The 21,591-nt window shown below is 39.8% G+C and overlaps 1 protein-coding gene across 6 annotated transcripts in view; it reads right to left on the reverse strand.

Moving 5' to 3' along the window:
- The window catches only part of tnr (tenascin R (restrictin, janusin)), a 274,847-nt gene that overhangs the window by 12,990 nt on the left and 240,266 nt on the right, over positions 1-21,591 (reverse strand). For all 6 annotated transcript variants that reach the window (XM_033638024.2, XM_033638023.2, XM_078173333.1 and 3 more), the window contains 4 exons: positions 21,277-21,407; positions 13,276-13,408; positions 10,990-11,141; positions 9,910-10,006 (listed from right to left, as the gene is read on the reverse strand). In XM_033638024.2, coding sequence (XP_033493915.2) covers positions 9,910-10,006; positions 10,990-11,141; positions 13,276-13,408; positions 21,277-21,407 — 513 coding nt within the window. The remainder of the gene's footprint in view (positions 1-9,909; positions 10,007-10,989; positions 11,142-13,275; positions 13,409-21,276; positions 21,408-21,591) is intronic.

A 21,591-nucleotide genomic window follows, 5' to 3' on the forward strand; every position in this document is an offset into this window, starting at 1 on the left:
TGCTGTACTCTGAGGCTACTGTGTTCCCTGCTGGGTGTTATCTGTAATCTGGCATCACGGGGAGAAGCTTTCACAGGAGCACAGAGCAGCTCTTGATGCTCCACACCCTGAGGTTACATTAAGCTGCTTTTATGCACTGAGAGGACCGAGTACAGTACAGGATGGAAGAAAGACGAGGGGAAGTGCAACCTAGAAGGCACTAGAAAAGTAAAGCAAGACCCTAGAGATAGGAGGAGGTGCCCTCGACTAGTCTAGAAGTGGTGAGAGGGCAGATTATTGCTGAGTCAGCTCAAGTGGAAACGGGTCAGATGATATGTTGTACTCACTGAACCAGATATGCTTTGGGTTTTAATTGTACGGATGAGGCCAATATGAATCTGGCAGATATGAGGTGGATGTGTGCCAGGATGCTGCTACTTGATACCGTCAGGTCTCTGTGAGAAACAGCCAAAACACTGCTGCTGCCACTTAACCCTATGGGCCCTAGGCGTTTTTGGGGTATTTTTACTGCCTTTACTTTTAAGCTCATATCACAGTCATTATAAAGGCTACATACACATGCTATATCTTGTTTTTTTTCCAGGACAATCTGGGCTAACCAGATTTACCATAATTTTATATCAATGAAAAAAAAAAACAAATCCGTGTGACTAAATTCTTACATTTTTACATGTATCTTACCATAGCAAGTTGGAAAATGACATATTCTGCCATATATGAAGAGGAGAGACTCTCTGAAATCTGGCAATGTAAGAACCATGTTGCTGGGACATTCTGTCACTTCACAGTTGTCCAAAACATGTGGTTTGTGCCAGGCGGACATGATTGCCAGTATTTTTTCATTATTGCAAGAAATTCCATTGACTCAAACACAAGTCAAAAATGTGTTTTATCTGAAAGAAACATGCAATATTTACATCTAAGATCATAGAAAAATAGTCAACCAAGTGCAATGATGTCCTCCAAGATAATATTTGCCACTTTGTTTGCAGTAAACAAAGTTTGTTGTTGTTTCTCAGTTTCAGTTATACAGTGGTGGAAAAAAGTTTTCGGACACCCCATGCATTTGTGAAATATTGCATTAAAAATCACTCTTAGGTCTTCAAGTGCAATTTCTTTTAGTACAGTCACAGCCAAAATACTAAATAAATCCTAAAAAAGCCATTAAAAACTTAAAATTGATTGGTTCCATAAAAATACATAAGAAATTTTGAGTATTGGGTCATTTTGGTACCAGTGATGAAGGTCGTTCTTTTTATTAAAAGACACAATTTTTGTTGCCAAGCTTCATGTCTACATAAAGCCAGCACATTTGAAAGTTCTTCAGACACAAAAATGGCTAAAACAAGGAACCTAACGCAGGAAACACGCCTGAAGATAAAGATTCTCAGCCAGGAATGGTACAGCTGCCGCCAGATAGCCAGGAAGTGCAGATGCAGTCCTTCAGCAGTTGGATACACTCTGCAGAAATACAGACGAACCAACAGCTTGGAAGACAAACCAAGATCTGGGCGTCCAAGGGTTTCTTCATCAAGAAATGACCACATCCTGATCCGCATGTGCAGGCAAAACCGCCGAATGACATCACAGGAGCTTCAGCAGCAGTGGTCAAACCAAACTGGTGTCCAGTGTTCCACCCGCACTGTACGTGGCCGACTTTTAGATCATGGCTTAAGGTCCTACAAGGCTATCAAGAAGCCCCTGATCAATGAGAGACAGAGGTTAGCCCGGCGTCGTTGGGCCCAGGCACACAAGAACTGCATAGCCAGGAACTGGAAGAAGATTTTGTGGTCAGATGAGTCCAGTTTCCAGCTTTATCTTCCTCCTACTAGTGAGGGGACGCAGAAGGCCAGGCGAAGCATTATCTCCAGCGTCTACAGTACCTACTGTCAAGCATGGCGGAGGCAGTATCATGGTTTGGGGATGCATGAGTGCTGCTGGTGTTGGTCATCTCACTGTCTGTGATGGCACATTGAACTCTACGAAGTATTGTACCATTCTCGAAACCCACATGCTCCCTTCTGCGTGTGCACTGTTCCGTCGAGGTAAAAACTGGATGTTTCAACAAGATAATGCCCCTTGTCACACATCCAAGGCCAGTAGAACTTGGCTGCAGGAGCACAGTATCCAGGTCTTAGAGTGGCCAGCTCAATCCCCGGACATGAGCCCCATTGAAAATCTGTGGTGGATTATCAAAAGGTCTGTTTCAAAGCATAAACCAAAGAATTTAGAAGAATTAAAAGCAGTAATTCAAGAAGAATGGGAAAAGATTACCCCTCAACAGTGTGAAAGGCTCGTGGGGAACATGCCAGCCAGGATTAGAGCTCTACTACGTGCCAATGGCAGGACTACTAAATATTAATTTGATGTGATGGTTTATTTATTTTTTGTTCAGTTTTGAACACATTCTCTGTTATTTGTTGACTTTGATACCAACAATGTTGAGAACTGACATATTGAAACTGTCAAGAATTTAGTTTTGTTAGTTTTTCCTGTAAACAATAAACAAAAAAATATAATTTGTATTTGTTTGTATCTGTCTAATGCAGCCACACCTTTTGAAACACAAAAAAGATTTTTCCACAAATATTTCATGATAATATTTGAGATTGTGTAAAATTTTAAGGGTGTCCGAAAACTTTTTTCCACCACTGTATACTGGGGGGGGGGGCATTTTGGGCATTGGGGGACACACATGTCCCCCTAAATGTATATGGTGACTACGGCCCTGTCAGCATGCATAATTAGGCTACAGTTGTCTGGGTGCACAAAGGTGAAGTGGCTGGTCTTGTCATACAAAGTTTGATGGAGTGTCAACTGGACAATATGGAGATATTTGCATCTTGAAAGCCGACTACAAATGTGGATAGACAGGGAGAAACACACGCAAGCCTAAGACGTGGTCAGATACGATATTCCTCACTATATGAAGTGACTGATAACAAGATCTGTATAATGGGTTGTAAAGAAATTCGTCAGGTTTTTGTTTTGTAGACAATCTGGATTTATAGCATGATGGGAAAAGAGCACAATAATGTGTGTGGTATCAGTGGAAAGCTCTGCTCCTGCGCTTTCATGTGATATGCGTGGCATTTCTGTGTGAGGCTGCATTTGTGAGTAATCCATCCAAGAGTAATGTGTGTGCAGAGCTGTATGAAAGCTCTGTTATACATAATTTTAGTGTAACTTTATCATTTTTTTCGCTGTGAAAACATTGGACTACCGAGAAGTGCTTGGCCTTGTCGGAAAGCTACAATTCCGTTGTTTCACGTGATATGCGTGGCTTCTCGCTATGACGCACAGTCGCGGAGAAAATCAATAGAGAAGAACAGGTGTGAATTTGGATGCACTATGCGTTGTTTGGGCCCATAGGGTTAATACACAAACTAGGGAAGTAACAGAGTAAACAACTCACTGTTACTGTGTTTGTGTCTCCTTACAAAATGCACGTGTTCAGTGACTGTGATGTGATTGTTAATAACATAATATTAGCGGCAGTGGATGACAGACTGTGGACTGAGCAGACTAAAATATCACTTTTCTACATGTTTACATGTTGCTAAACAGCTGTATTGATGAAGTATTGATTTAGTCCTCATGGAGGTTTAATTACACTTCCAGTGACAAGCGTAGTTGTCAGCTCAAGTTGTCTCCACCGTGACTACATTACTCCATGTTTTTGTGTGTGTGTAAATGTTGCGCACTGACAGGAGGAGAGGCTGCAGCAGCATGATAATAAATTACACCAAAACGTAAAAAATAAGCTACAGTTATAGATAAAAAGCCAGTGACGTCGGAGCTTCTCAATACTATGGTCGTTAATAACTTATTGCCACGGCTTGTTTACTATCGGCGAGACGAACACCCATGGGAAAAAGCATATATTGAAGGATCTATGTCGGATTTTATGAAGTCATATCAGGTCATTCAAATGAACATCGATTTGAATCAGATGAGTCGATTATTTTAACCCAGCCCCAGTTTAAAGAGTGAGTGACCCTGTTAACTTTTGCCTCTCAGCCAAATGCGTTGTCTACTTTAATTAATTTTAAATTCATACTCATCTGTGTTGTTTATTTACACCCACCATTTATAGCAGTCACTAGTGATGGGGAAAAAAATCTGTTCACCTAGATATTGCAGAGGTTGAGAGAAGTTGCTGCTTTAATAGTAATAATCTACGAGTAACGTAATGTTGTATATATGTTTAAAAAAAACAACAACAAAGTTGAAGTTAGAAAGCAGACAGTGGCAGACAGATTAGATACAGCCTGCTGTAAATCCTGGTGTTGTCCCAGTCCTGGGTTTTCGCGCCAGCTTAATACGAGTTGCTACAGCTGCTAATGAGTCTGTCCCCTGTGTTACCCCCTATTCTCCTCCAGCTAACAGTATCCTGCTGGTGGGGAGAGGCTGAGAGACTATGGGGAGGCTCGCCAGCTAGTTAATTCATGTCTCATTTGTGGCCTGATAAACAGAGGGAGAAAACAGGAGTGGGTTGAAGCACTGAGCGAATTAATACTCTGCGCGCAGCTCTGCAATGCTGTAAGATTTTACCATTTTTAAACACTAAACAAAAATAAATCAATCTATGGGAAACACTGCAAGCTTGATGCTAACGGCTAAATGTAGCAGTTTAATTAAACTTCAAAAAGTATTTTTTTTTTCCATTCTTTTGTACATGTAACACACCTTTTAGTAAGTAAGTATATATATTATTACTGATAAGTATTGTTTTCGGAAATACATCTCGGAATGCACATTCTTTAGTAGGGATGGGTACCGAACTCTGGTATTGAACGAGCCCCGGGTCTACATTCTACATTCTTCATTCATACAAGAGTTGATGCAGACACAGCGCGTTGTCACAAGTGTGACAAATGTTTTGCATGTAAGGGCGGCAACACTAGTAATTTGTCAAAACACCTTGCGAAAGTGCATCATATTCAGACAGAAAGATGTACAGTGTTTGTAGTTCATCTACGTCCAGTCCAGGTTTGTAACATTATGCTAGCAGCCAACACGTAGCACCATTAGCTATTTTGTGACCCTATTTACTAAAATAGGGTTTCCGGCACAAGATAACGGCTTACTGGCGATGGAGAAGCCTGGCTCCAGGTCCAGTATTTTCCTGTTTGTTGGTGTCATGACTGTCCAGAAATACCTGAACAGCCGAGCTGTGGCGGCACACACATATGTGACATGTCAGAGGGGAAATGAGCCGTTCACATTACTGTTTGTGGCAGGTAACAGCCCACATACCTCACCGCGCTTTAGGGACTGTTCTTTACTTGTCAGGGGAGGAGGGTGGCTGGTTGATTTTTATTTCATTTATTTATTTTATTTTGATCCCCCCTATGTTAATTACTTATTGATGCTGTTTTTGAAGTATGAATAAATAAATAAATAATTTATTCCATTGAAATATCATTGATGTATTATAGAAGTGATTTATCTTTTTATAAATGACAAAAGGCACATCTGCCTAATTTTTGCTGTGGTATTGTGATACTACTCAGAACCGTGATACTTTCACTGGTATCGTACCGTGGGTCCCAATTTTGGTACCGTGACAACACTATTATTTTATGTATTTTACATTTCAAGTTGTAAAAAGTAAAATGTTTCGTTAAAAAACTATTTTGTTGCATAATGAGAATTGAGAAAATAAAGCAATTTATGTTCTTAATTTGTTTTTTCTTCCTCAAAAAGTATCGATAAGAGTAGTAGTACCGTTAAAATCTTAATGATACCCATCTCTAGTCTTTAGAAGTCTAAGATTTAACTAACAAAAATCGCAATAAATCATAATGAATTGCAATATTTTTAGAATCAAAATACCTAAAAATCCCAATATATAGCCATAGAGTCAGCACCCAAGAATCGTGATAATATCAAACCTGGAAATTACGAGCAACTACTGATGCATTTGGCTGAAAATCATCACTTAACATGATCACTTGTTGAACCAAAACTCGCAGAAGGGATTTTTTTTTTTTTGATTGAACTGTTAATTGTCACACAGTTAATGTCTACATTTTATGCCAAAGGTTGTCTTCAATTAGCTGAGTTAATTTAGGAAAATGACAACCTTTGCTGCTGTCTCTGTCAACACGCAGCAGCAGACACTGAACTTGCCACCACAGTAATGTCATAGCTGCTAAATGTTGAAACCCACAAAGCAGTCACTTGATTTACCTATAGCTCACTATCTATACTGTAGGATTTCCAATAAAACCTACCCAAGTTCCACTTGAGCTTATGGCTGATGCGTGTTCTCCAAAAAGTGAGTTCTCCACAGTAGATTGTCTTTCAGATTTATTCGCCAAAAATACCCCCCCCCCCCAAAAAAAAGCATACAAAATCCACAGGTAAGGTAAACTGCATGTATCTTGTCTACTCGCCTGGACACGATCCTAACACGTCTCAAACATGGTGTGAACACGGACAGAAAACCGTGAGCTCCTCTCCCTCTCAAGTCATTCACCAGCTTAGCTTCTAAACACCGTGCCTCAATAAGCTCGAACCTTCTTTAAGCTACAGGCTCCTATTTTTTTATCTACCACATGGGAACTATTAACGACATTATAAAATGAAATACCAATGTTTGTGTGTTACAATATTAGTGCAAATATTAACTAAATAATAATTATGACTTAAATTAACATTTTTAAATGCAATAAAATCATGAATCTAACATTAAATCCAAAATATAATCAATCATGAACTTAAATTACTATGAAATACTCAAATTATTCATATGGCACCTACATGTACAGTACAGGCCAAAAGTTTGGACACACCTTCTCATTCAATGCGTTTTCTTTATTTTCATGACTATTTACATTGTAGATTCTCACTGAAGGCATCAAAACTATGAATGAACACGTGGAGTTATGTACTTAACAAAAAAAAAAGGTGAAATAACTGAAAACATGTTTTATATTCTAGTTTCTTCAAAATAGCCACCCTTTGCTCTGATTACTGCTTTGCACACTCTTGGCATTCTCTCCATGAGCTTCAAGAGGTAGTCACCTGAAATGGTTTTCCAACAGTCTTGAAGGAGTTCCCAGAGGTGTTTAGCACTTGTTGGCCCCTTTGCCTTCACTCTGCGGTCCAGCTCACCCCAAACCATCTGGATTGGGTTCAGGTCCGGTGACTATGGAGGCCAGGTCATCTGCCGCAGCACTCCATCACTCTCCTTCTTGGTCAAATAGCCCTTACACAGCCTGGAGGTGTGTTTGGGGTCATTGTCCTGTTGAAAAATAAATGATCGTCCAACTAAACGCAAACCGGATGGGATGGCATGTCGCTGCAGGATGCTGTGGTAGCCATGCTGGTTCAGTGTGCCTTCAATTTTGAATAAATCCCCAACAGTGTCACCAGCAAAACACCCCCACACCATCACACCTCCTCCTCCATGCTTCACAGTGGGAACCAGGCATGTGGAATCCATCCGTTCACCTTTTCTGCGTCTCACAAAGACACGGCGGTTGGAACCAAAGATCTCAAATTTGGACTCATCAGACCAAAGCACAGATTTCCACTGGTCTAATGTCCATTCCTTGTGTTTCTTGGCCCAAACAAATCTCTTCTGCTTGTTGCCTCTCCTTAGCAGTGGTTTCCTAGCAGCTATTTGACCATGAAGGCCTGATTGGCGCAGTCTCCTCTTAACAGTTGTTCTAGAGATGGGTCTGCTGCTAGAACTCTGTGTGGCATTCATCTGGTCTCTGATCTGAGCTGCTGTTAACTTGCGATTTCTGAGGCTGGTGACTCGGATGAACTTATCCTCAGAAGCAGAGGTGACTCTTGGTCTTCCTTTCCTGGGTCGGTCCTCATGTGTGCCAGTTTCATTGTAGCGCTTGATGGTTTTTGCGACTCCACTTGGGGACACATTTAAAGTTTTTGCAATTTTCCGGACTGACTGACCTTTATTTCTTAAAGTAATGATGTCCACTCGTTTTTCTTTAGTTAGCTGATTGGTTCTTGCCATAATATGAATTTTAACAGTTGTCCAATAGGGCTGTCGGCTGTGTATTAACCTGACTTCTGCACAACACAACTGATGGTCCCAACCCCATTGATAAAGCAAGAAATTCCACTAATTAACCCTGATAAGGCACACCTGTGAAGTGGAAACCATTTCAGGTGACTACCTCTTGAAGCTCATGGAGAGAATGCCAAGAGTGTGCAAAGCAGTAATCAGAGCAAAGGGTGGCTATTTTGAAGAAACTAGAATATAAAACATGTTTTCAGTTATTTCACCTTTTTTTGTTAAGTACATAACTCCACATGTGTTCATTCATAGTTTTGATGCCTTCAGTGAGAATCTACAATGTAAATAGTCATGAAAATAAAGAAAACACATTGAATGAGAAGGTGTGTCCAAACTTTTGGCCTGTACTGTACTTTACACTATGTAGTGTGCAGAAGGAGAGATTTCTCTCCTGTTTGGTGTGTGTGGTGTCATCTTACAAAGATACCTGTCCAATATTTTTATCATGCCTCCTGTGCTTCACTTACTAATATTCTCCATTCTTCTTCGTTGAAATACAAAACAAATTATTAATTTATACCAGCAGACAGCAATCCAACTTTTTCTGTTGTGATGAGATGTTAAGAGCTGCTTTTGAACGCTCTCCCTGTGGTGGTGTATAAATTCAACACAACAACACCGCCAACTTTAACAAAAATAACCAACATGGCAACAAATCCGACAGACTCAACGAGAATTGCAGGCTTTTGTACCACATTTCATTATATTGTCAGCTCCTGTTCGTGAGCGGTTGGATCTAAAATCTCTTTATGCTTTCACCTATTACAGTGTGCTTAGTCACTAATGGACTAGAGCCGCAGCTATCTTGTGTTATGATCCAATATCTGTCAGCTGCAAAGTAACAGCCTTCCCTCTGTGATAATGTGGTGATAATGCAATGCCATAAAATTTCCCCCCAGTGTTATTTAATTTCTCTAATCAAAAAGTTCAAAAAACATTCTTCTCAAGGTCCTGATTCACTTAATGAAATATTCATGTAATATTTTCCTTTAATCATCTGCACCAAAACAATAACACAAAAACTGGCCCATGAAGAAACATGACTCATTTGCACATTTTCTAATGAATATAATTATTGTTTCGTAATGAGATTTTGGGGGAGGGAAAAAAAAATTCAGCAGTCCATCAAAACAGTGAGGATGTTCTGTTGTTTTGTCTTTGAATCAGAGCGACGCTAAAAACAATTACCAAGTCATTTCAGGGAGAGATGAGCTTTCAGAGGATCCAGTAATGAATAGGATAGACTTTGTGAAGTCAAGTGCTGAAAGATGAGATGAGGAAAAGAAAAAACAGTCTAGCAGCACGGTTCTCCATCTTCATACAGAGTGAAGAATCCTACAAGAAAGGCAATACTGCCGGCAAAATATATTGGAAACATCTTTCCTCTCCATAAAATAGATGTATCAATTGAAACCATGTGAAAGCTACGACCTTCTATTGATCGTACCTATTAAATCCACTTCAGTCAGACGGCGTGTAGATAAAGAGGGTAATACAGCCTTCAGAACACTGAACAAAATGGGTAGCAGGTTGCAGCTTAATATCAGCCTGCAGCCCATAAAATGCAGCTGAAATATACTGAGCTGGGTGACAGGAAGCTGAAACCAGGCAGCAGCAAACCTGACCACACATGTGGATTTTCTAATACTATCAGTTGATTAGTATCAGTTATCAAGAATTTCAGACCTCGATTTGATTGAGGGACAGTTTTTTATCTTGTCCTGCGAGTAATTTTGCAGCTACAACAGCTGTCGTTATGCCAGACATTGAAAACTAGACATGCTGATGGACTTCAGTAAAACTACACTACACATTTTTTTTCTTTAGATTTAATAATCTTAGATTAAGAGTCTTACCAAGCCAGAATTCGTCCTCCAGGTTTCCAAAGCCGACCCGATAGTCACTCCACTTCCTGGAAAAGTCTGTCAGGCCATTCTGACGACGCTGAAATACCTGAACACCAAAATATGACAATGTGACAAGATCAGAAAAATACAACACCGAATAGCTGAGATAATTCAATACTGTTTCTGGTCCAACGAGAATCTCCCCTACTCTTCTTCCACTTTCCACTTTAAGAAAGTGGAAGAAGAGTAGCTGAGATAATTCAATACTGTTTCTGGTCCAACGAGAATCTCCCCTACTCTTCTTCCACTTTCTTAAAGGGACAGTTCACCCCCAAATCAAAAAGTAAATATTTTTCCTCTTACCCATAGAGCTATTTATCACTCTAGATTGTTTTGGTGTGAGATGCTGAGTGTTGGAGATATTGATCGTAGAGATGTCTGCCTTCTCTCCAATATAATGGAACTAGATGATACTCAGCTTGCACTGAAGAAAATACATTTGAAAAGCTCAATAGCAATGGGCCTCATTCATAAACACTTCTTAAGAAGAAATTTCTTCTGAAAACCCACTTTCGCAGATGTTTTCTCATTTTCAATTTGTTCTTGGGTAAGATCAGAATCTGCACACACTGCAGAGCCTTCAATGCATATTTTCTGCTGACAAATAATTAGATATTGTGGTTATTTGCTTTGAAAAACTCCACAGCAATGTCTGTTTCTGAAGATGTTGCTTACTCAAGATAATCCACAGACCTTGTTGTGAGCTGTTTCATGTAAGAATTAATTTCTCTCTATCAAACTACACTCAACAACCATATCACTGCAAAGAAGAAGCACACACCTATTGCTAGCCCACCTAGCACCACTGAGCTAGCTAGCCTCCCCTTTTTAAGTAGGCAGACATCTTTACGGCCGATATCTCCATCCCTTTGCAACTCACACTAAAACAATCTTGCCTGCTAAACAGCACTACAGGTAAGAGGAAAATATGTTTCTTTGATTTTGGGGTGAACTGTCCCTTAAAAAAAGTGACATTTGCACACATGACAAAACCCATTTAAAGCAGTAGTGATCTTCACAGTGACTTACAATCCAGCCTCCTTCATCAGTGGTCATGTCACAGTACACCTGCACGCCCTGGCTTGGGTCCCTGTTGATGTAAATGGTGTAGACTCCACTCAGTATCTCTCCATTCAGCAGGTGCTGGGCACAGTTTTGAGGTGTTGCAAATAGACGACTCCCTGGAGAGAGAAGCAGAGGAGATATGAAAACAAATTACGATTTGCTTGTTTTTATCCATCTTTTGACTTAAATAATTCATTTTGTAGAGATTCCTGTGGACTGCATGAATAGAAGTTGAAATTATACACCTTTTGGCAACATCGAGGACTTTTTTGAAAGCTGCAGTAATTTACTTTTTACATCAACAATAGAAAAATACCTTTGTGTTATGTGAAATGAGTTGCTTGTGGTGTTGAACCCAAAGAAAACTATTTACCGACTCAGTTCTCCTCAGCTCTACATAGCATTTGTGTCTCTTAGCTCATTGTTCTGTTTACAGCCCACAACGTTTTTTGCAGGCAGCTGATTTGAGTCAAAAAGCTTTCATGTAGTGACTGTTTGCTACCTGCCCAGCTCGAACAGCAGACTGACCCAGTTAGCTTGTGAATATAGCGGGGCATTTAGCTGTTAAAGAGCAAACATTTCCCTCAGCAAAGTAAAGCTAAAAGTACAGAGTGAATATTCAGGTGGCAAGAAACATGACTCCAAATGAATGTTAACATTGCTCAATGCCTGTTAAATGTGTGTTCCTATATCATTTTTATAAGGTGATAGTGTGTTTAGAGCTTATTCTGCTGCCTCCAAGTGACCAAAACAATCAATTAAAACTAGGGCTGTCAAAATAATACATTAAAAAATTTAACGCTTATTAATTGTTTCATGGTGACCTGGTGAAGGCCACAGTGGCTTTGTGACATGATGGAGGCAGATGAGACGACACAGCTCGGCCTCGTGAATGAACGTTTACATGTAAAGACGCCCAGATGGGACTGTTGATAGGAGCACTTTTTTGTACCATCAGAGTACCTCAAGCCTGAAATATCACTTCAACGCAAAGCATTTAGCAGCGAACCCAGAGGTCTAAGCTAGCACAGCCTCTGATGCTAGCGCCAGCAGCCAGCCTCGACCAGGCGTTCAGACGCAAACTGAGTCTATCTGTGTCTACCTGTGACTGACTAACTAACTCCCTTGCAAAATGGACTGCAGACCAGTTTCGGTGGTAGAGGACAGGGGGACAATTGTGTCCAAAATCCAGCAGCTTTACTACGACACATATGCCAAAATTCATTTGAATTGAATTTTTTTAGATACTTTCACAGCAAAAATTGATGTATGCAATAAATTTAGATGATTTTTTTCTAATTGCCTGCCAACCCTAATTAAAACTTTTAAATGAGAATAAAACTGACAACCTGCAAAGCTTCGATTACACAGCCTTCTGCTGTGTCAGCTGCTTGTAATGAATATCAATATTTCCTTTTAGCATGTTCAGATAAATACCAGGTCATTAGACAGTGGGATGCTAACAAAATTTTACGTCACAGTTTTCATGGCCACAATAATTGCAATTCACAATATGGTCTCAATAATCATCCAAATAAGCTTAAAACTTTTAAAATGGCACTAAAACATACTGGAGTCATTTTACCTTACATTTTAAGAAACAATTTTGTCGCAGCACAGATGGGACACACATTTTTTTTAGCGAATAACAATCCTTGAAGGCCAGGCTTTGCCACTACTTGAAATGACATCATAGTTCGGTATGAAATATGCTGATGCTGGATTAAGATCTTTTGCATTTTTGAGGTTGGTGTATATGCAGCCTGTTTTTTCAGTCTCTTTTATTGTTGATTGTCCAACTGTCTCTTTAGGTGCTGCTGGACATGAATATCCCGATAAAGGAAATTCACTTATTTTAATTGTTTATATCATGATCCACAATAAATCTTATATTGCCCCACCCCTATTCCTAATCTTTGTTTGAGTGACATATCCGGTATCTAATTACACAGTGGGCACATTGAAGATAAGAGCACTCTGTTCAGCTCGAGGATTGTCGACAGTCACCCTGCAGGTGCAGCCTAATGGGAAGTCTCCCTCACTATGCTACAGGGAAGGGAGATGAAAATTGTGTCTGACTTTTGGGACTCATTATTGTGCACCTTTGTTATGGTGACTGTAATGTGAAACACTGTGCAAAAAGGGGAAAAAACCTGTCGGGCCAAGAAACTCGCCCCGTTAGAATCTCTTTTCCAACTTCAGTCAAAGAGTACAAAGAGTACAAACACATTTTGTGTGGGGGTGCTCTACCTGTGGTGAAGGTAGTGGAAACTACGGCGCTGGTGTCAAGTCCTCTTGCAGCCTGGAGCTTGACGGTGTACTCTGTGGTCTCAGCCAGTCCCTCCAATCGTATCCATGTGTCCTCTGCATCAAGGATCAGCTCCTAGCACGCACGCACACGCACACACACACGCGACCAAATTTAGCCACATACTTGTGAAAAGATATTAGATAAAGATATTTCATTCCAAAACAGCAATACTTTGTGCATTCAGTAAAACCTCAGGGTAAAAAACAAATTTTATTAGAATCCCCACAGGTCACTGATAAAACATCGAATTGAACTTGTACGTTTTCAAAGAGACCTCTGGCAACAAAGAAACGTTCAAGCTATTTTTGTTCAGGAAATGCACGACAGTCTGCTTTAGCTCCTGTCGCACAGCAACACAATCAGGTGATGTTTATTCAGAAGGATTAATAAAAGGGGATGTTAGGTCGATTTACTGTGCTAGTGAAGTTTTATAAGTTGGCTGTTCCCATATGATACATTTAAATCAGATGAGGAGAAATATATTTTATTATTCTGTTTTGTAGCAGTGTTTTTTAGTGTGTAGTTCATTTGGATTTTTTTTGCACACAAATTTGAAAGTATATAAACAAACTTATAAAATTGTAACTGATTGTCTTGGATTGGCATGACACAGTAGAGCTGTCAATCTCCCTCTATAACCCCATTAGAACTTCATTCATTTTTAAACATTCAAATTACATGAGAATTTAAATTGCTCAACTTTAGCCTGTTATTGATATTTATGATGTACCTACATATTGTATAAACAGTAGGGATGGTTTTCGATTTTCGAATAGTCGTTTTATTTTTGAAAAATCGATTTTTTAATGCGACTATTACTATTTGCCGTCTTATTTCCCCCCCTTTATTTGACATGCAATTCAGCTCCTAACTGCACAAGGGCAGTCTAGGATTGCTACAGCGGTGTGAGACGCTCTTCTTCAAACAGGAGAAACATGCAGAGACTAGTACTCCGTGAGGTATGTCCGCAGTCATTCGGGCTTTCATAGTCGAGCGCACTTCCACGTTGTAGTTTCCTGTCAGCACGTGGTGTTATACATTCTGTGCACTAGAGGGCATTCCAACATTACCAAGAAACATTTGCAATTACCAACAGGTAATAGCTCTCTTGCTAAGTAATATTTCATTTCCTTTGAGCAAGTGGCTGAGATGTTTTACATGCGTGAGAGCTGAACTAGTCCAAAATGGAAAATGTAAGAAAGTTAAAGCTTTCACACAGTCATAAATACAGCCTCGGATTTGCTGACAGACTGAAGCCCCGATCACACAGAAAGCGTTTTAACTGCTGGAGGCGCCCCCCACATTTCTGTACTCCAGGTGCCTGCCGTTTTCGCCGTATCACTCTGAACTCCTTGAGCTGCAAAACTTCAACTCAGAGCGGAAAAACGTCTCATGTCATTTCTTTTTTCATCATATTTTTTCCCATTGTCCAATTGAATGATTTGAGAGGCAAGCCTTTTGTGGTGATCACAAAAACAAGTCTACAGTTGGTAAACAATGTTGGGGAAACTGGTGGTGGCTGTTGCTGGACACCCAAAGCTATACAGCCTGACAACAGACAGCAGGTTGTCAAACTGCCCCCGAGTCATCCCAAAATATGCCTGGAAACGGCCATCATCAAGGTGATGCTCTTGGACCAACCTGTAGTACTCCCCATGACCCACCCTCTTTTTCAAGGGTCTCATGTACCCACACAGATCTCCGTTTATCTGTGCCCAACAAAGTATTTGCTGACAGCCTCTCATCCTCAACCAGAGAGCTTGCTAGAGCAAGTACCCTCTGCCTTGCCATTTTAGTAACTAGCTACTCATTACTCTAAAACAACAATTTGCAACCTGCAAAACACTTTCTGTTTGATCGTGGCCTAAGGCATCATGGACGGTTAGTGGACAGCTAACGACAACAATACTTGTTTTCAACACAGAAAAATTGATAAATAACCACGAAAAACATTCAGTATCGGATTTATCATTATGGATTAATTTTACAATGCCTCCAAAAAGACGCCACAATTCATGACTGGATTACAAAGCTTCCAAATGATCACACTGGAGCCCTGGTTAGAACGGCACAATGGTTACTGTTAGCTTCTGGGCTAAAATAAGTCTCACATGCAGCGTTCCATAGATAAATAATGTTAGTAACTTATATCATATACGACGTGGTCCACGCCAGAGTTAACTTCCATAGTGTTCTTTTTCCATTAGTCATGTTCAACAACACTTGGTGGTGACACAGACACACGCAGCTCAGCTGGTAAAGCTACACTTCAGCGATACAGTGTGCAGTTTAATTTCATCAGACGTGACAAAAACCTTTCATTTTTATATGCGGGTCTGCCAAAGCAAGGCTGATGTTAGCTAACACATTCATAAAAAACAATAAAATACACATTCAAATAGTAGTAACATCATGTGATTAGCGTTAACTGTTATACTTTTTCATTATTTGAATCCCAAAACTCGTTTCAACAGCCGAGTGACAGAAATAAAAACGTAGTTGTTAAAGTTACTCTTCCACTGACTGCAGAAAAGGTCTGTCTGCCTTTGTTTTCCATGTGAAAATTGACTGAGCCATAGAAAAACAGAGGGGGAGGAGAAGAGGGGGCAACTAGACACAGAGAACAAGATAAAAGACTCTTATCGGACAGCCAAGCTGAGAAGCTGCTCAGCAATCAGAAAACAAACATTTCTATTTTTGGTAAAGAAGTCACAACAGTACAGTGCAGTTACTTCACTTTGGTTTTGATAAATTCTCTTTAACTGAGTCTGTCTTAAGGAGCCAAGACGTTTGACCGAGTATTTCTGTGACATCAGTTACTTAGATGAGAGATAAATCCACTGGCAGAATGCTCAATAGATGAACACAACTTGTCTACACATGTATTTGTGTGCATATGTGTTACAGTTTGCCCTGGATACACATTAAATATGAAGAAGTTCAAATAAAATATTCAGCAAATTTGGAGAAAAAATCAAACATTTCCAGGCAATGTGTCTTTGTGAATAATGCAGGGGAGCAGCTGGTAAATGGTGTCTCTCTGTCTCTGAGGATCTGACATATTCCCACCAGGTTTTCAGGGTCACGATAATATTTTTATTGCAGGCGAAAAGGCCCTGTTTTATATATTTTTCATGCGCTCTCTATTGATTGTGTATGGGTTTTAGAGTGGTTGGATGTTTGGTGAATGTGTAGGTTTCCTGGTGTTTGTTTAAATGGGGAGATCTTAATTACTCCAGGCATGAACATATCCAACAGTGAAACATGCATTTTCAAACTGTTAAGTAAATGTTAATCAGATAAGAAATTAATCTCACAGCTACTTTGTGTAAATTACAAAAGTCCATTATCTCTGAGAGCGGAAGCTGGCTCAACAGCTGTAAGGCGCACCAATATGTGGGCAGATTACAGCCGAGGTAACGCCGCCACATATTTTCAGTCAAGCCAGACCTCAAGTAGAGACAACTGCAGGAAAATCTCACAATAAGTGCTTCAATCATCTGCTGCAGTGAGCGTTTTTGCTCTGAGCATGAATGAGTGATAAGACTCATTTCTTGTTGAACGATATGAGTTCAGAAAGCAGCACTTGTTGAGGCAGCTCGCCACTGAACGGGGATTTGAATAAAATCTAAAAGGACATGATCAAAGGTGGTGAGAAGAATAAAAATGGAATTGATTTTCAAATTCCAACTGGGTTTGGAAGATCTTTCAGAGTTATGACTTTATTTCTAAGACAACTGCTGTTTAATGTATTAATTTAATGAAGCTCAGCGTCAGTTCAATCAGGAAGACTTTCTTTATCCTATTATCCATTCACAGTTCTCTTTGTATCCCTCTCCCACCACTTCCACCAATCAGCTGACTATGGGTGTTCCCTCTCCCTGCTAGCCAATCAAACTTTGCTACGATCTCCTTCAGCCATTCATGTTGCTGCTGCCAAACTCAAAATCTGTTCTCCTCTCTGCCCCTGTCAGCTGCCATTCCACCCCATTCACTTCCTGTCATCTTATCCAGAGCCCAGGACAAGCTCATCAAAAGCCCATTTCTCTTCACGTCCAGATCCTCAACTCCATCTTCATCTCATCACCACCACCAGCGTCTAGACTCCATAGGGGAGGTTCCCTAATCTACTACGTCTTAACGACCCTCCTGGAATATATGACATCACGATGGGGTCTAATTTACAAAGACTTTTCACATTTCTCATTCTAATGTGCACATGTTAATAAATATTCTTTCCTCTCAGAACGAGTCGCTCCTGACAGAAATAGGAAACTACTGTATATAATTAACAAAGAATTGGGGTTGTTTTGGGTACTTATCCATAGTCAGTGTCTTAAAGACAGCAGATGGCAGTTTGGAGAAGCAGGCAGTAGTATCAGCACAGAAGCTGAGTAATGCACTAGTGTGGAAGAGGGTCAGCAGCAAAACATAGCCACCTAAGAACGCCCACCTAGGAAAATTAATATCAGTTTAAGAGTACACTGTATTTAGGAAGTTTTCTCCACCTTACCTTGCTGTCAGACAGCTCTTTCCAGCAAGGAACTGAACTATAAACTGAAACTTATCTATGCTCTCTTCATAGTTAGTTTATGCTGCCTCCATCAGTTAGTTTGGTTGTGTTATTGTGTGACTGGCGTTTTAAAGTGGTTGGTTTGGATTCACCAAAGTCACACAATAACACAAACTAACCACTCGAGACAGTGGAAGACCTTCAGCTCCCATGTTCTGTGAGGCACAACTTCTGTTTTTGTCAGTGGAGTCTGGTGGCTTTGAAGAGAGCGTAGGTAAATATATGTGTCAGTTAAGTTCCCTGTCAGAAAGGGCTGTCTGGCAGCAAGGAAAAATGGTCAGAATATTCTAAATATAGCCTTCACTTCAACTGCTATGGATTTATTTTAGGTGGGCCATACTTTTTTTTTAATTTAACTAGGAAGAGTGATGGATGCAGTCTCAATTAACCCTTGTCTGATGATTTCATATAATTGAAACAGTCTATGAAAGGTTGCCAAATTTAGCAGAATTTCTAGTCTTGTTTTTTCAGAGATAATTTAATTTTCTGTGGTTCCAGGTGCTTCACTACAGCATTCATTAGATCCGACTGTGTTGGCACAGTTCTCTCTTTCCAGTTAAGATCAACTTGTGTGCTACAGGGCTGAAAAATGACAGCATGATGTGTTCCACACTGTCCTTTACTAAACAGGTGGGCTGTTTTTTAAGTGGCTAAGTTATGTTATGTTGCTGCCCCCATCCACAGCAGTACATTGTTGAGATACTATGGCGGTACTCCTGCTTACCTCTCCAAACTGGGGTCACGCCAACAGCCATCTACTGTAGGTATACACTGACTTTGGATAAGTACCTCATACAACACTTCAAAAAGTCTGAAGTATCTCTTTGTCATATTAGCAGTGAACTGTTTTGCCTTTAACCTAATGTTAATAACATATTATAAAAATAAAATAGACAGATCAAAAACTCTTTTCCCTCTGAAAGAGTGTGTCAGTGATCCACGTCAATGCAAAGTTGTTAATCTTAGGATAGCAAAGCAACGATCCGCCCAGTGCTCACTATGATTGGCTAGTGCTTGTTGCCTTCATTGGTTGGATTGGTTAGGTGTAGAGAAGAGGAGTGTGACTGGTTAGGGTTAGGGTAAGAAAGTCAGGGTAAGGCAGGCCATTCCTTCTCTATCCAAGGATTCACAAATTCACCACCGCAACAGAAGACCAAGACACAATGTATACAAACTTGGGCTGGAAACTGTTGCTTACTAGCTGTGTGCTAACAGTGTTTTTGTTTGCAGTGGTAGTGAAGAGTAAGGACACCACCACAGGGTGTCGACAGTTATCAGACAGTTCAATTTAATGCTTTTTAAGACCCGTCCAAGACACTTTTTAATCAAATTTAGGACAGATTTTTGGACAAATCATGTTTTAGTTATTTAAGCATTGCAGGTAAGCAAGTAGTATGTGTGTGGTGTTGTGCAGAGGTAGGTGTTATGTAAGAATATGGTTATTAGAGTGAGTTAAGTCAATCTACATTTGCAACTATTAAGTAAAATGACAGTATTATAGTTTTTTAAAGGTTTGTAACATTAGAATGTGGACTTTTACAGAGAAAGGCTTCACTCATTTTCACACAAAGTTAAAACATGAATAAATTAAATTATATAAAATGTTTGCAGTAGTTAAGACCTCACAAATTCAAATTTAAGAATATTTAATGTCTTTTAAGGCCTTATTGTTGTAACTTAAGACTTTTATGGACCTGTAGACACCCTGCACACACCCTGCACCGACAGCTAAACAGAATGATGTTAACTTACTAACCTGTTTAATGTGCTGCAGCCGGACAGCTAATTAGCTATCTAGTAAGCAAACTGCAAATCTCCCTGATGAAATGTTTGTTTGCTCATCCAGGAACCATACTGCAACACATGCATCCTTGTTTGCTGGTTTGACAGTTAAGCTGAATTTATTTGTAAGTTGGATGTGAAGGAAAAATTAGTTTGTTGTTCAAAGTCTGTGGCTCTTGTTTTGTGTCGCAGGCTGCTGTCAGGTTGTTAGTCAGTGTGACCATCTGCTTGTGATACAACTGCTTTATACAAATATGGTTTAAAATGAAACCATTTGATTAGCTGCATGAAAACAACACTTTTCTGCAAATGCTAAAACAGGGAGCACCATAATGAAACCAAACAGTGTTGAATATTAATGTCTCCCTTTTGGGTACAGATTTATATACTGTATGTATATGTATTATGCAGATATGTGTGCTGTAGGAGAATTGTGGAAAATTTAATTTCTGTTTGATTTAACATGAAAATATATGCAGAGTTGTGGAATTAGCATATAAAATGTTGATTTAATATCACTCATGTAAAAGCGAAAATATTTCTAGTTGCATGTTTTTTTGATTTGGAAAAAGGGATAAAGGCAGAAGATCAAGAAAGTAAGCATTTCAAGGACGCTGATAAAAGTCTAATTGCAATGTGAAATCTACAAAATGTGATAATCTGTTACTGTACTGACACCTGATGGTCAGGCACACAGCAGTGACACAGACTCAAGGTCAGTGCATTTGTGTGTGTGTTTTATTTGACTGTTCCTATATAACACGGTGACACTGCAGTGGGCACTGAAGGGGACTGTGTGTGCATCTGGCTACATGTGTGCGCTTGTGTGTGAGGCAACTAATTGCCAATGAAAGGGCGTGTTTTGCAGGGCATCATGGGAAATGGTTCTAGTCAATTTGTTAACAGGCGTGGTGCGTTCTACACGGCTCCTACCAATGTGCTTTATTACTATTACTCAGCCACATCAAAAAGTTTAATCAAAATAAACAATGTCTCTGCTGAGACACATTAAAGTAATATCTCTATTAGACAGGCAATTTCACTGCGCAGTTCCCTTGTGTGTGTGTGTGTGTGTGTGTGTGTGTGTGTGTGTGTGTGTGTGTGTGTGTGTGTGTATCAAAATGTGGGTTTCTGTGTCCCCAAACGCTTGCACGCGGTACATCGAGGGATTACATGATTGAAAGATAAAATTGGGATTTTGAAGTGCTTGTCATAAAGTTGTGATTCTGCATTAATTTTCTTTTTCTGAACATTGTTCAACTCTGTTAGAATACGTTGATTACATTGGGAACATTTTCTACTTTGCGGAAATCCAAGAAGGCGTTTCACTGTGTCCCTCAATATCTGCAGAATTACGTTTCTATTTTCAGGTGTGTAGATTAACAAAAGTACAGCTTATCTCCCTGACACATATTTGCAACTGTTGCATGGATACTCAACAGGATTTGAGTTGATAAGAAAACACATTTTGGCTGCAGATAAAGTGTTAACATACATGGAAATACTGTATATAATATATTAACTGTGTGTATGTGCATAACAGACAAAGTTAAGACACAAGAGCTGAGCTATGTGTGCTACCTACCTTGCGGCTGCCGTCAGTTGACTTGTAGGTGAGCATGTAGTTGTCAATTTCTGTGATTGGCGGTTGCCAGGAGATGAGAGCACTGCGGTGATTCACTTCACTGGCCGTCAGGTTCAGGGGTGCGTCCATGGCTGCCAGGAAGAGACGGAAATATCAATTTAGTGCAAAAGAAGGAATATTTTCAGGATGTTTTCCACATCTATAGCAAACTGTAGTTCTCTACGTTTCCACACACATTTGCAAAAAAGGATTTTCATTTTAACTCATCATATTACAGCTTTTAATAGGTGCTCTGTTGTCAGGGTGGAGTGAATT

Source organism: Epinephelus lanceolatus, chromosome 12, assembly GCF_041903045.1.
Source record: "Epinephelus lanceolatus isolate andai-2023 chromosome 12, ASM4190304v1, whole genome shotgun sequence".
In the NCBI taxonomy this organism is placed as follows: domain Eukaryota; kingdom Metazoa; phylum Chordata; class Actinopteri; order Perciformes; family Serranidae; genus Epinephelus; species Epinephelus lanceolatus.